The sequence below is a fragment of the Megachile rotundata genome, chromosome 9 (assembly GCF_050947335.1).
Source record: "Megachile rotundata isolate GNS110a chromosome 9, iyMegRotu1, whole genome shotgun sequence".
NCBI classification, from domain to species: Eukaryota; Metazoa; Arthropoda; class Insecta; order Hymenoptera; family Megachilidae; genus Megachile; species Megachile rotundata.
The window spans coordinates 7,775,367-7,788,756 of NC_134991.1; the positions used below are offsets into that span (position 1 = coordinate 7,775,367).

Here is a 13,390-nt window from a genome sequence, read left to right on the forward strand (position 1 = left end):
TTTTCAAGACAATATCATATAATAGAAGTGCAACTCGAAAACAAATACTCAGCCGACAACTTCTCAAACACATCACTTACTACTAGAGAATTACCTCTGATCGCTCAAAAATAACTGTGGATCTGTTATATGGACTTCTCTGTACTGACTGAACATTTTGACAAAGATAAATTTGAATCACAGATAACTTTGATTAGATATAAATTTCCAAAAATATACTTTTTGAACTCCAAGTTGTTAAGAATTTACCAACGATAGCAGATAGATAAAGCAACCAACCAGACGTCACTTTAGACGCAATCTCAGGACTCATTCATCGTTTCTTCATTCACGATCCAAAGTGAATGAAGAAACCACGAAGCCTGTCTTAGACTTCTATCAACACAACGTACCCTTTTGTAACTTACAAAAATTAATTTGCTAAATTAGAATATTTGTTAAAGTCATCAAGGCGATCTAACCTTATAACAGCCTGATCTAACCTTATATAACCTTATTACAACCTTATAACCTTATAAATGGCAATGCATATATCAGGTGTCAAAATACACTATCACTGTCTTCGTTCATAATCGAGGAAGACCATGAAGCACCCTATGTTGTAGACTACTATCAACAAACCACATTCCTATAATTTACAGTTAGAAATAAATTTTCTAGAATAGGATATTCTCAGCAAGGTAATCTAATTTACAAACGACAGTGCATATCAGGTGTCAAAACAATCCAGTGTCATCTCCATTCACAATCCAAAATTACCCAGAAACGAAGCACCCTAATTATCTTGAGCAGTCCACTTCTTTTGTCAGCAGCCCATAAAAATAATCACGGTTTATAAATAAACGATGAACCCTACCGAAAGGAAAGCTATCGTAGGAACGAAAGGCGCGTAAAAATGCGTGTAACGGAAATAAACTAGATCCAAAAATAATATTTCAGATCGACCGGGACTGAAAGGGCTCGCGGAAATCACGAGACTGTCGCAGGCGGTGATCAGGGCGCTCAGGTCGGAGCTGGATCGCAACCACGTGTCGCCCATAAAGGGCGACGTGACGGTGTGCGACGCGATCCTGGCGAAGATTCCTCAGCTACGGGAGATCTCGTTACTTCACATGGACGCCCTGGCGAAGTTCAAACGGTCCCAGCCGCACCTCGAGTTCCCGGCCCTCCACAAAGAGCTTTTCAGCGTCGACAGCTGAACGATCGACGCGGCGCAGGGCGTCCCGACGCTGACGAACAAAGCGGTACGCGAGTAGCGCCGGGCCTTGCTCTGTCAAGGTGAGTTCCACCGTCCGGAAAAATAGAAATGAACGAAATGGGAAACGACCACGGAGAGAACAGTTTTATCGACCATGCCCGAGGTTCGGGCACGCCGCTACCTAGGAAGTGTTCGCGTAGACGTTTCTCTTTTTAGGGCCGATCCTCGAGCGAGGTTCAAGCGACGCAAAGGAGAGGTGTCGAAGGGTTCTGAGAACGTGGTGCGAGTTTTGAGGCTAACCGTTTGCTTTCCTTTCTTGGCTCGGTTCCTCGTACGTGGTGGATAGGACAATTGATCGAGTGGATGCCTGCTTTTTTTATCGTACTAGTGTCTATGGCGTAACTAGCTCCCAGGGTGGGCCCGGATATGAAGTTGTGTACCTCGTGTAACTCGGAGATTTACGAATTTTCTCTTTCAAATTTATTTCCAAACTTGGAGATTCCTAGATTGAAACATTTTTTCTTAAATTTCCAAATTTTCTTACATTGTCAAATCATGAGTTGTTGATAGCCTGAGAACATCTCAGGTTTCAAGTCTTGAGATGTTCATATCTAGAAGATTAGATTATCAATTCTGGAATCCCTAAATTTTTTAATGACTAAACTCACAAATTTTTGAATTGCTAATGAATTTGTGAGTCCAAATTCTAAAATTTGTAGCTCCAATTTCATAATGTATCCTCAAGTCTCTAAATTCTGAAGTTTACAAATTCGAAAATTTTCAAGTTTCCAAATTTTAAAATTTTAAAATTCTTAAACACCTTAAATCCCTAAATTCTTTAAATCAGAAATCTTGTTCTTCTAATTCCATTGCTAAATCCAAAGTTCCTAAATACATTAATTCTTTACATTATCAACTGTTTACCTCCTGAAATCCTTAGACCCTTAATTCCTCAAATTTCCAAATACCCAAACACCAACATTCCTAAACTCCTAATTCTCTGAACTTGTAAATTTCTAAATCTCATGATTCCCTAACTCCTCATTTCCCTTTCTAAATTTCTACGTTCCAGTATCTCAAATTGAATAAATCGCAAATATCCGAAATAAACTCTGAAATATCCGAATTCCAAAAAACCAAAAGCAACGAAACGAGTTGATACTGTTACTAAATGTAACCAGGCCCACCCTAAAGAGTCCTAGCTACGCCAGCGACTATAATTATAATAATATACCCAAACAAAGAAAAGGGAACACACGCGTTCGTTGTAGCTTTAACCGAAGTTATGCGCAGGAAGAAACGAAGGAAAAGCTGTTGTTAGATAGACGAATATTTGTTAATTTATAGAAACTCGTGTTTCGTTGTTGTATTTAATTCCGACTCGTAGCGTAACTTCTTTTTTTTATAATTTAACCAGAGACATCGTTGTATGCTTAAGTACAAAAGAGATTTTTATCGTCGTTAGGGTGTTCGAAGAAAGAAGAGACAGGTAGACGATGATTGGACGTAGAAGCATTGTTTTTCGCTCGTCGCTTGCACGATCTTCTTTCAAGCCCTTCGATTCTTTCGAACAGACAAAAGTTAAGATCCTCAAGATCATCGAAGTATGATCAGGCGCGTACTCGAACAAAATGGTCGTCACGCGGCAATGCGTTCGTTGCTCGGAAGCAAAATGTATCGATAAATATTTCGTAACGAAGATAATACGAGATATCAGACCTGATGTTTCATGATCCGAGCAACGGAATTCGTTTTGGACCTCGATATCGGATCTTGAGTTACGCTGCAAGCGGACCGGCTTTAAAATGAAAGAAGCCGCCATTTCGAGCGGGAAACAAGTAACTGCTACGAATCGTTTCCTTCGTTTATGATTTATTCGTTATTCGAGAGCAACTTGTATTTTTTCGGTCAGAAACTACATAGCGCTGTTATTATTATCATTACTATGGTTACAATTATTATAATTATTATTATTATTAATACTATTACTAGTACTATTACCGTTACTATTATTATACGATTTATTAATATTTCTTTTATTTTATTTGATTTTATTTTATTCTCTCTTTCTCTGAAAGCTTTCTTTTTTTTCTTTCGTTATGTACAAACTTCCCTAGGATAATTCGTGTTAAGTTTTTTTTTTCATTCGCCTTCCGCAAACAATTAATCGTTACTGGTTAAGTGAAAGTTACCTTGGTGTTTCTGAAAGAAAAATACAGGGTTCACGATCAAAACATTCGACCGCAAAGAAACGCAGTCTACCGGGTTTATTTTGTTTTTAATGTTTCTATCGACATTTGTTAACTTATTCTATCTTCATTATATCCTTGTTCATATTTTAATTATTAAGGAGAAGGACACGCGAGAATTTTGTAAGAGATAATAAAGTATTATAAGCGACCTGATCGATTTGCTTTCTCACCTATGAAAGTTTATAATTGTTGAATAAACGTCATCAATTGTTATTGTTCGAGTTTCGAGTGTTTAATTGAATCGATGAGCTACAATCATGTTCTCATTGAATCATTAATCATAGTTACATCTTGTTTACTATGTTTAACACAAAATCAACTGTACTGTTAAAACAAATTTTATTTAGAAAATTTTTTAACCACTATATTGATCAATCTCTTTTAAATGTAACGATCAGATTATTTTATATGATTATACAGGAAAATCATAGTAAATAACTTGATTAAAAAAATTACTTGTCTATTTACTGATTGGTAATATTTTAATAACCTTATTTGTTACTACCGAGGATAAACATAATTTATATTATTTATATTTGCATTTCAGTAATTTTGAATTCTGTTTTACTCTGTTAAAATTTATTTTAAGCTTGCGTTTTTAAACTCGTCGATTCAGTTACTTTTAATCTCGAATCGAGCTCATTCCAGTGTCAATCGATTGTACAACCGTGAAACGATTATTTCACGTACCTAATTCGACGTGATTGTATATATTGTATAAATTTGCGTTTTGGGTCTTCGAGTGGGCTTCTAAAGACCCGGTAGGCTCGCGATCGGTTTGCGTCAAGTCGATCGCGGAACTTCGAGTTTATACAGATTTTATCAGTCGAAAGTTACTTGTTTCTGGTCTACAGCGATCCTTCCTAGGGAGCGTCGATACACGATCGCGTGGAAAACAAGTGCAGGATAATTAGGGGAAAAAATGTGCGGCTACAAGCGTGTAGGATAACGGACGAGGCAATTAGAACAGTAATAGATGAATGCGTAACACGATTATGTGCAATAATTATTCTCCAATGCAGAGAATACAAAATAAAGGAAATCGAATGTTGATTTATACATTCATCAAAATTTTCAACCTTGTATGTTCATCAAAATTTTATACATTCATCAAAATTTTCGATGTTGTGCACTCATCAAAATTTACATTTTTGTACATTCATCAAAATTCTCCATTTTGTACGTTCATCGAAATTCTCGATTCTGTACATTCATCAAAATTCCCACTTTTGCCCATTCATCAGATATTAAATTCCTGCACTCGGAATTTTACATTCGTATAAATTATGAACTTTGTATGGAAATTTGTTTCGTAAAAATTGATTTTGTACTTTTATCAGAATTATTAAAAGTGTAATCAACAACGAGAAAATTAGACGAGAATGTTTCATTGTTAAGCTATTCTTTGTCCAAAGTGAATTGCAATACTAATCGTATGCAAAAGAATCTATGATGAAATTTACTCCTTGACACGTTGACTGTTGCTGTGGAATTACAATGTGATTGCTTAAGATATTACAATTTCTAATCTAATACCTGTAATATTCAGCCGATAGAAATTGTATTTGTGCAAAATTTATTCAAGTGAAACTGTAGCAGCTGGCAATATAGAGAGAGGTCTTTTCATGTAGTTCTTGAAGTTTTAAAAATTTCTGACTTTTCTATAAATTAGACTTCATAAGTTTCTGACTGAAAATTTTTAGATATCTAAATCTTAAAAAGTAAAAATTAAAAGTAAAAATAGAGATAGAAAATTTCTAAATTGAAAATTACAAAATTTTTAAATTTGTGAACGTAAATATTTTTAGACTTAAAAAAAGTGACTACAGATTTCTAAATTTGTAAACTTCCTAATCTGAGAATTTGAGTAGCTGAAATTTGAAGATGTACAAATTTTCAAACTTAAAAATCTGTCTCCAAAATTTCTTTCTATAAAATATTAAGTCTTCAGTAAATTTTAGTTGCTTTCCTATTACCAATAATTTGAATAATTCAAATTAAATACCTTGCATCGCAATCAACGTGTTAATGACAGCCATTCATGTTGGACGAAAAATAACTGACGAAAAATCATCATGAATTAAAACAAGATTAATTGGTCTGAGTTCCACTTGGTCTGACCATACCGGTGTAAATCTACTTGCATTCTTCTTAGCCTCGCTCGGAGTCGTCCGAGGGTTACGTCGACGTAAGGATGGGGAAAAACGAATAAAAAAAACAAGAAAACACTTGGACTCGTCAACTCGACTGAATAGTTCTATACTCGCGGTGCTTACGACAGGGAGCAAAAGAGGTACAAGCGTTTAACCGTATATTCGTCTCCTTTCTGTTGCAGATTATTTCCTTCGTAATGAACGTATTGGGCCTTAAATAAACATAACATTGTTATATATAAAGTATACATAAAAAGCAACATAAAGTATATATATATAAATATATATATATATATGAAAGATATATATAGAAGTATATATATATACACACAGATATAAAATATATTATATATATATAGAAAGAGAGATCGAGTGCGTGAAGAGTGCATGGAACGAGAGCGAACGAAAGCGTGTGGAACGTGTGCGTGGTTAAAATAAAAAAAGAATGAGAATCGCGCGAAAGTGAGACGATGATAGGAAATTACGGATAAAGAAATAAGGGAACGTGCGAGAGCGAAAGAAAGCTGCGTGTGATAATAGTAATTAACGAGAGAGAGAACTGAGAAATATCGGTTGTTATGATGATACATACATAAAGAAGTATATATATTGTATTAATTAAAGTAACGCAAACAAAAAGTGGTTAAATAGGGGCCCCAGCCGGGACGATCCATGGACGACGTAGATGATAATATATACATATATCTATTAAACGGGGGACTGGCGTGTACGGAAGAAATTTTGATCGCGCCACCGATCGTCGCGTAGAAACTGACATTTAACAAACACGTAAACGGTGCAAAGTAAAAAAAAGAAGAAAAATACCCGAAGAAAATAGCGTCGAGATTGAACGTCGAGCACAGTCGGAGACCGCGTCGGTAACGCGCGGATTTTCACAAAATGGCGGACAAAAATAGAGAAATATATTCGAGGACAAAAATGGATAAATCGACGCTGTATCCGACTGGCGGACGTCAACTTCGCGGTAGTGGTTCGCATAGTTTCCTCTGAGCTACTTTAGACTCTATATATGTATAAACACACACGCATATATATTATAAATATATATACATATTAAACAAGAGCGAAAATGGAGCGCGATACGGCGGTGCGAACAAGATTCAACGGTCCCTGTGCTTAAAGAGAAGATTTAAGTAAACGAGCGAGAAAAAAATGAAGCGAGAATGAAGATATAAAAAGAAGCGTTAGAGAGACATATATATATAAATAAATAAATAAATAAATAAATAAATAAATAAATAAAGTTTTTGTCCATGGACCGGCCTGACCGGCTCACGGACGCAACACGTGAAAAAATGGAATAAAGGAACACAGGCACACGGATACACACACGATATACACACACCTGCAGCGAGACTAAAATGAAAAAAAGAAGATGAAAACGAAAGAAAAAAAGATGACGAAACGACTAAAACGAAACACTTTTACATACATGATGCCTGCGCGAGCGCGTAGATAGAGTTTAATCGAGGTAACGTTATGTGCGCATTGTAAACGTTTTGGTACTGTACGGCACTGTATGACGCGTCTCTTTATACGTAAACACGTACTTCTTAACTAAATAATAATCCATCGCCGCGGTGAAGCCTCTCGAAGCGTTTTTTACGCACCGTTACCGGCTTTCCTCGCTTTCGTCGGCCAGGCGAAATGCCGGCTGATCACCTTGTCGTGCAACGTCGAGCGTACGCCAATCCGATTTTCGACAAATTCGGACGATCTGACTACTTTCCCTATTTTTTAACGTTGACACGTTGTGTGTAATGTGTAGATTCTCTCGAAAACTGAGCTGTCTGTGACAATTTTGTATTCAAAATCACCTAAAAGATACAGGGTCGAAGTTATCTTAAAATCTGATCATTTCTGGGTAAAACATGATTTGATCGATTTCATCAAATTTTAGTATGAGACGAGTTTGACTGATTTTTATAAAGTTGTGCAGAGTCGCAATCGAATTATTGTAACGATTATTAATAATTATTGTAATATATTACAAACTGATTCAATTATATTTGTCATATCTTTCATTCAAGTCGCAATACAATTTGTAAATCGAATCGAATTTCAAAGCTTGCTAAATCAGAAATTAACTGGTAATTGAACAGAGAGATAATAACGGATACTGTATAAAAACTCTGAATAAAATAAAATTACTCTTAATTTTGAATATAGTACTTATAAATTTTTAATACATGAAACGGTAAGCTACACTCGAGAGAACAGTAATTAAATTAATTGTAAAGTTAGGACTATTTAATTTGAAATTTTAGGATAATTGAATCACTTCGTAATTTATATTACAAGATAATTAAATCTCCATGTAATTGAACTAAAGCGCAATAAAATTTCATAATTAAATTGTAATGTAATTTAATTAGCACAACTATATTAAAAAGTAAATAAGAGTGCTCATAGTTGCTCAGGTTATGAAAGACAATCTACATTCAAAATTTTATATCTGGTAATTACACGCGTCTAATAATCGCACAAAACTCTTCAAAATAAGAACTTTACCTCATTGGACACGTGCCAATTCATTAATTTACACCGTTGATAAATTCTAATTCGCAAAAGGTTTCAATGTCACAACTCAGTCAACGTATCGAATGTATTTCAACTTTGATCCTTTGCATCCTTGTTCCGTGTGTGTTAAATCTATTTTCCCTTCGATTAAACACATCGTTTACTTACAATTAGAACTGTAAATGTTATTAACAGTATATCTTCTCGTCGTTAATGCAATAAGTAAGATTAATAAAAAAGGGTAATCTCTAAAACTTGAAATTAGAAATCTAGCTTGATACACGGCTCGACAGATGCGAAGGATCAATATTTTCAATTCAATATTAAATTCATGTAAGTGAAATTAAGATTGTGGTCTGTATCGTCTACAAATTTGCAACCCTCTTGTTAAAACGGATAACAAGAATAAATTATTGATAGCTAAAGATGGTTTGGATAGCACATATGGAGATTTATGGTGCTATAACATGTGGCAAGCTAATACACGATGCGTGTACAGTCAATTTCCCAATTCGAAAATTTGAAATTTTTATATTTCTGAATTTCTAAATTCCCAAATCCTCAATTTCCGAATTTGTAGATTTTCACATCTCTAAATCTCCAAATCCTCAATTTCCAAATTTCTAGATTTTCACATCTCTAAATCTCCAAATCCCCAATTTCCAAATTTCTAGATTTTCACATCTCTAAATCTCAAAATCCTCAATTTGTCAGCAACCCAAATTTCTAAATTCTGAAACTCCCAATTCTCAAAATTTCCCAAATCCCCAAAAATTCAGAAATTTTCCAAGATCTCCAAATCGTAACAATTCACACGTGATTACAATCGCGTGCAACTATACAACGCAATATACATCGCGATCTAACTATACCTCCAATAAAAATCCTTATTATCAGTGAAATTTTGCAAGAGGGTTGTCGAAGATCGCGTTGGTTCGGTGCTCGAGAACGAAGCAAAAGGTTTATGGGACCCGCGTGGCGGCCCCGTGAGACCCTTCGTGGATTCAATTGAACGTGATGACGATCAACGACCAATAAATATTTTCCTTTCGAGAGACGTCGTTCGTCGCGGCCGCGCGTTTCACTTCGCCGTTTATGTCGATTTTTTGTACGCGATCAACGATTCCGATCGACACACGTTTAGCTGGTTAGTTAGTTGTTACGTAGGGGTCGTCAGCGTCGCGCGAACGACCATCGATTCGATATTGTTGCAAATTAATATCGTTAGACGTTGTAGAAACGCGACAACGATCGGGCGACACGTTGATTTTACGGGGACCTTTGTCCTCTCGTTTTTCGACTTTCTATATGCGATCACTATTTCTAGCTCAATCAAGAAGTTCCCCGAGTTAGTTGCGTTCGCGACGTTTTCTTCGGAGGATGTTGTATAGTTGAATAAATTTTATTCGCGTGAACTCTCATCTCCCGCAACACGATGAGATGCGTTTCGTAAAATTGTTCAGAGTCTAATATTATAATTAGGTGAAATGGTTAAATAAAAGTTTAGGTGATTCGGTTGTTCGTTGACTCGATTGTTTCTCGATCCTCGACGAAATACCCTTTTTAAATTAGACGAAATCGTTGAAGGGACTAATCGCGAACGAGCGTTGATTATTCAACTATATCCATTCTGTCTGCACCGGAACGTCGTTTAGTCGAATTTAACGCTAAGTTCGAGTTTCGTAGCGCATCCGCGGGCTCGGTCGATACTTTACAGTTAAAGTGTCCCACATTTTTTAGCGCAGCTTAGCAAGACCGCATAGCGTGACCGTAGTTGATAGTCGTAACAGAGTTTATAGATAAGTTTCACCGTAAAGTATCGTCCGTTGCTCGCGCAAGGTCCTCCACTCTTATTGTAATTTAGCGATGACACACGGTACGGGTCCCTCGAGCAGAGCGGCCGAAGGCTACAAGACATTAATGTCATCGAGAATCGAGCGCATTTTTATATTTGCGAGATCGTTGTGTTAACATTTCTATTATACACACACGCGCGCGCAAACATATTATATATTGTATATTATTCATCGCGTTACCATTCATTGTCCCGAGGCTGGCTACTCGAGGGACTACACTCGGTTCTTTAATCATCACTTCGAATCCTTCGGAGGAGTCGAGCGACGTGTCGAATGAAAGTATAGAAAGAGCTTCGACGATTAAATGGAGACGTATAGAGACAATTATTTTTGGAAGAGAAAGAGTGCTTTTTAGCTGACTCTAAATGGCGAAACTTAGTAAATTGTTGAAAATAACGGTGAAAGAAGATGGAGAATTAAAGAAGGAAGATTGTTTAGCTCGAAGGGAAAAGAAAGAAACAAATTGAAAATATAATAACAGAAAGAGAGGAAGAAGGCTCGACGAGAGCGATGGCGAATCCGTCACGGTGCGCCGACTGACACGTTTTCGGACGGTTTAAATATACTTATAGCGAAATTAAGAAATGCATATTATTCTGCCGATTAACGAGTAAGTGCGTAGAATTCGTTTAACTGTAGATAAAGACACGTACACAGTCACGTACGCGCGAGTGCAAGATACATTACCACCTGTAATCGTTCACCCACAAAACCACCCACCCAGCCACCCACCCACCCATGTGTACACAGCGTACAAACACAGATATCACACGACACGTGCAGACACACGAACACGTACACACGAACATACACACACACGTACACGGACACTTACATATACTTAGACATCGGAGATAATCGAGGTACGGTTAAGAGAAAAAAAGAAATATATAAAACGAAACGAATGGAGAAGAGAACGTGAGAAGACGAGAGAAAGAGAGAGAGAGAACGAGAGTAATGGGAGATATTAAAGAAAAAAAAAATAATAAATGCAAAACACACACACACAAAGGCGCAACACGTACACGCGCACGCACGTTGCAATTAGACGTTATTATCGCAATTTGGAGTTAAATTTTATAATATATAATATATAAAAATATATATATAATAAATAAAAGTTGACGGATAATATAGAGTTATATTAAATATCGATTAAAAAAAAAAAAGAAGAAAAAACGAGTGGGAGAGTTGTGTTCATTAGGGTGGCGCGGTACACGCGCTATCGACTCACCTTAATCCTCTGACTCTTTTAATCCTTTTAACACCTTCCACGATTCCTTTCAAGGCAATCTCATCGCGACCTCGTTTTCGAACGTCTTTCGCTTTCTTCTCTGCTTCGTCACTGCATTTTTTTGTATGAATACTTTTTTAATTTCAGAACGAAAAGATTGCTTAATTGAAAATAAACCAAACCGTAGAAGCTTGAGAATGTCAAATGAAGTTTCTTAAATAAAATTTCTTTTCTAACCCTTCTTCAAATTTCCAATTTTAATTCCGTACGGTTTTCTCAGACCCTTATTTAGTTTAACGCACCGCCATAGTAGAAAGAGTCGTAGACACGTGCTAAAATGAATTCTTGAAGATATTAAAAATTCATTTCTTAACGCTTTAATTGTCTATTTTATATTATTACCGATTTTGATTATATACGGAGCTATTATATTCTTTTCGTCTCTGAATTATTTTATCAAATTAAATTCATAGTGCCGTCCTGGTGACTGTCGTAGCTTTATAAAATTGGTAAGTGCTAACTTAATTTGAGAACTAACAAATATCTAAACCATCAAATATTATATTATAAAATTTTAGGAAATCTTGTTTCCCTTAAAAATCTACATATACTTTTTTAATTATTCAACAAAATTAAATCCATAACGTCGATAATTTCTGCAGCGAAAGAAAGTAATTTATGGACTTCATCAAAGAGGGCGCAGGAGCTCATAATCATAATATCAGCCGCTAACAATGAGTTCATCTGTCAGTCGACGTACAAAGTGAGAAAATCTATAAATTCTCTCTAAATTATTCGAATTTCACTTGTTTCTTATCACTAATTTATTTGCACAAGTCTAAAATTTGTATAAAAAGTTATATACTGCAGTTCAAGTTCTAAGTTTAAATGTTTGTTCGTTTTTTTAAGGTTATGTTCATTGTTAAGTTTGATTAATTTATATTAAACAGAGGACATAAACTTGAATTCTTTATACAGTCTGAAGATATCAGAAGGAGCTTTAGTATGCGAGGAAAGTATTTTGAAAGGAGATATCACTATCGGGCCAAGAACTGTGATACATCCAAGAGCAAGTATCATAGCAGAAGCTGGTCCGATCATAATAGGTGAAGGGAATATTATTGAAGAAATGGCAACTATAGCAAACAGGTAAATTTAGAAAGTTGAGACAAACATAATTTTTCTTTTAGTTGCTAATGGAAATGATTATTTAATACAGATTACCCGCAGATGCACCAGAATCTACGACAGTACCAGTGCAGATAATAGGTAATTATAATGTATTTGAAACCGATTGTACTTGTCAGGCATTTAAAGTTGGAAACAACAATATCTTGGAAAGTAAAGGTAATGCTAACATGAAGTATCTTGCAAAATATTTATTAGTTATGTACCATATTAGAATCATATTCTCTTTTACAGCATATGTTGCTCGCGAAGTTGAACTAACAAATGGTTGTGTCATTGGCGCATCTTGCTCTGTCACGGAATCAGAAGTGATACCTGAGAATACCATAATTTATGGCAGTCAGTGTCAACGCAGGGAGATGTATGATAAACCATATGTATGTTTCCATACAATTGCATTTCATATTACATGTAAATGATAAGTGGATTAAAATTGCATAATTTTAAACATTCTATTTCAGCCTCAAATGGGTCAATTAGAATTCTTAATGAAAGTTCTACCAAATTATCACCATCTCCGTAAGCCTAATATAAAACCAAGTAAAAGTGAAGGGGGAATATAATTTTGATTAATTGAAGTAAAATTTGCTTATGAACACAATTAACAAATACTAATAATTTTGTATCACTTGATATGTGATAAAACTTATGTGTTACACTGAACGATTATTAAAAGTGCATTATAATTGTTTTTTTTCTATATAACATATATATTGTGTAAAATAAAAGTATTACTATTTAATAAATTATTCACATTCACAATTATGACTGTATTTTATTACCACACACTTAACATATAAAAATTATTTAATATAAAATTGAAGATTATTAATGTAATTTTTAATTATTATAATTACTAAAATATGTACAGTTGTCATTACTACAGTAATTTTTATCAAATAGATAAAATTTTTAATTGAACAATGCAGTTTTAGACATTGCCAGCAATCAACTTAAACTACCAGACT

General features: G+C 35.2%; 2 protein-coding genes across 14 annotated transcripts in view; both read left to right on the top strand.

Moving 5' to 3' along the window:
* Hr3 (nuclear hormone receptor 3 ROR-beta) overlaps window positions 1–11,917 on the top strand; it is a 212,373-nt gene extending 200,456 nt beyond the window's left edge. For 10 of the 12 annotated variants that reach the window (XM_076535826.1, XM_076535818.1, XM_076535819.1 and 7 more), the window contains one exon: window positions 940–11,132. In XM_076535826.1, the coding sequence (XP_076391941.1) occupies window positions 940–1,199 (260 nt within the window). In that variant the 3' untranslated portion in view covers window positions 1,200–11,132. Of the gene's footprint in view, window positions 1–939; window positions 11,133–11,896 lie in introns of those variants that run through there. The other 2 variants (XR_013039409.1, XR_013039408.1) reach the window with 2 other exon arrangements.
* On the top strand, window positions 11,900–13,187 carry DCTN6-p27 (dynactin subunit 6). 2 transcript variants are annotated; one of them, XM_003706317.3, is made up of 5 exons: window positions 11,900–11,997; window positions 12,213–12,383; window positions 12,454–12,581; window positions 12,657–12,799; window positions 12,884–13,187. In XM_003706317.3, the coding sequence occupies exons 1-5, from the start codon at window positions 11,969–11,971 to the stop codon at window positions 12,983–12,985; spliced, it is 573 nt and encodes a 190-aa protein (XP_003706365.2). In that variant the 5' UTR covers window positions 11,900–11,968; the 3' UTR covers window positions 12,986–13,187. The 2 variants fall into 2 exon arrangements, with proteins under 2 accessions (XP_003706365.2, XP_012147918.2); XM_012292528.2 differs by having other exon boundaries at window positions 12,454–12,503.
* The last annotated feature ends 203 nt before the right edge of the window (window positions 13,188–13,390 follow it).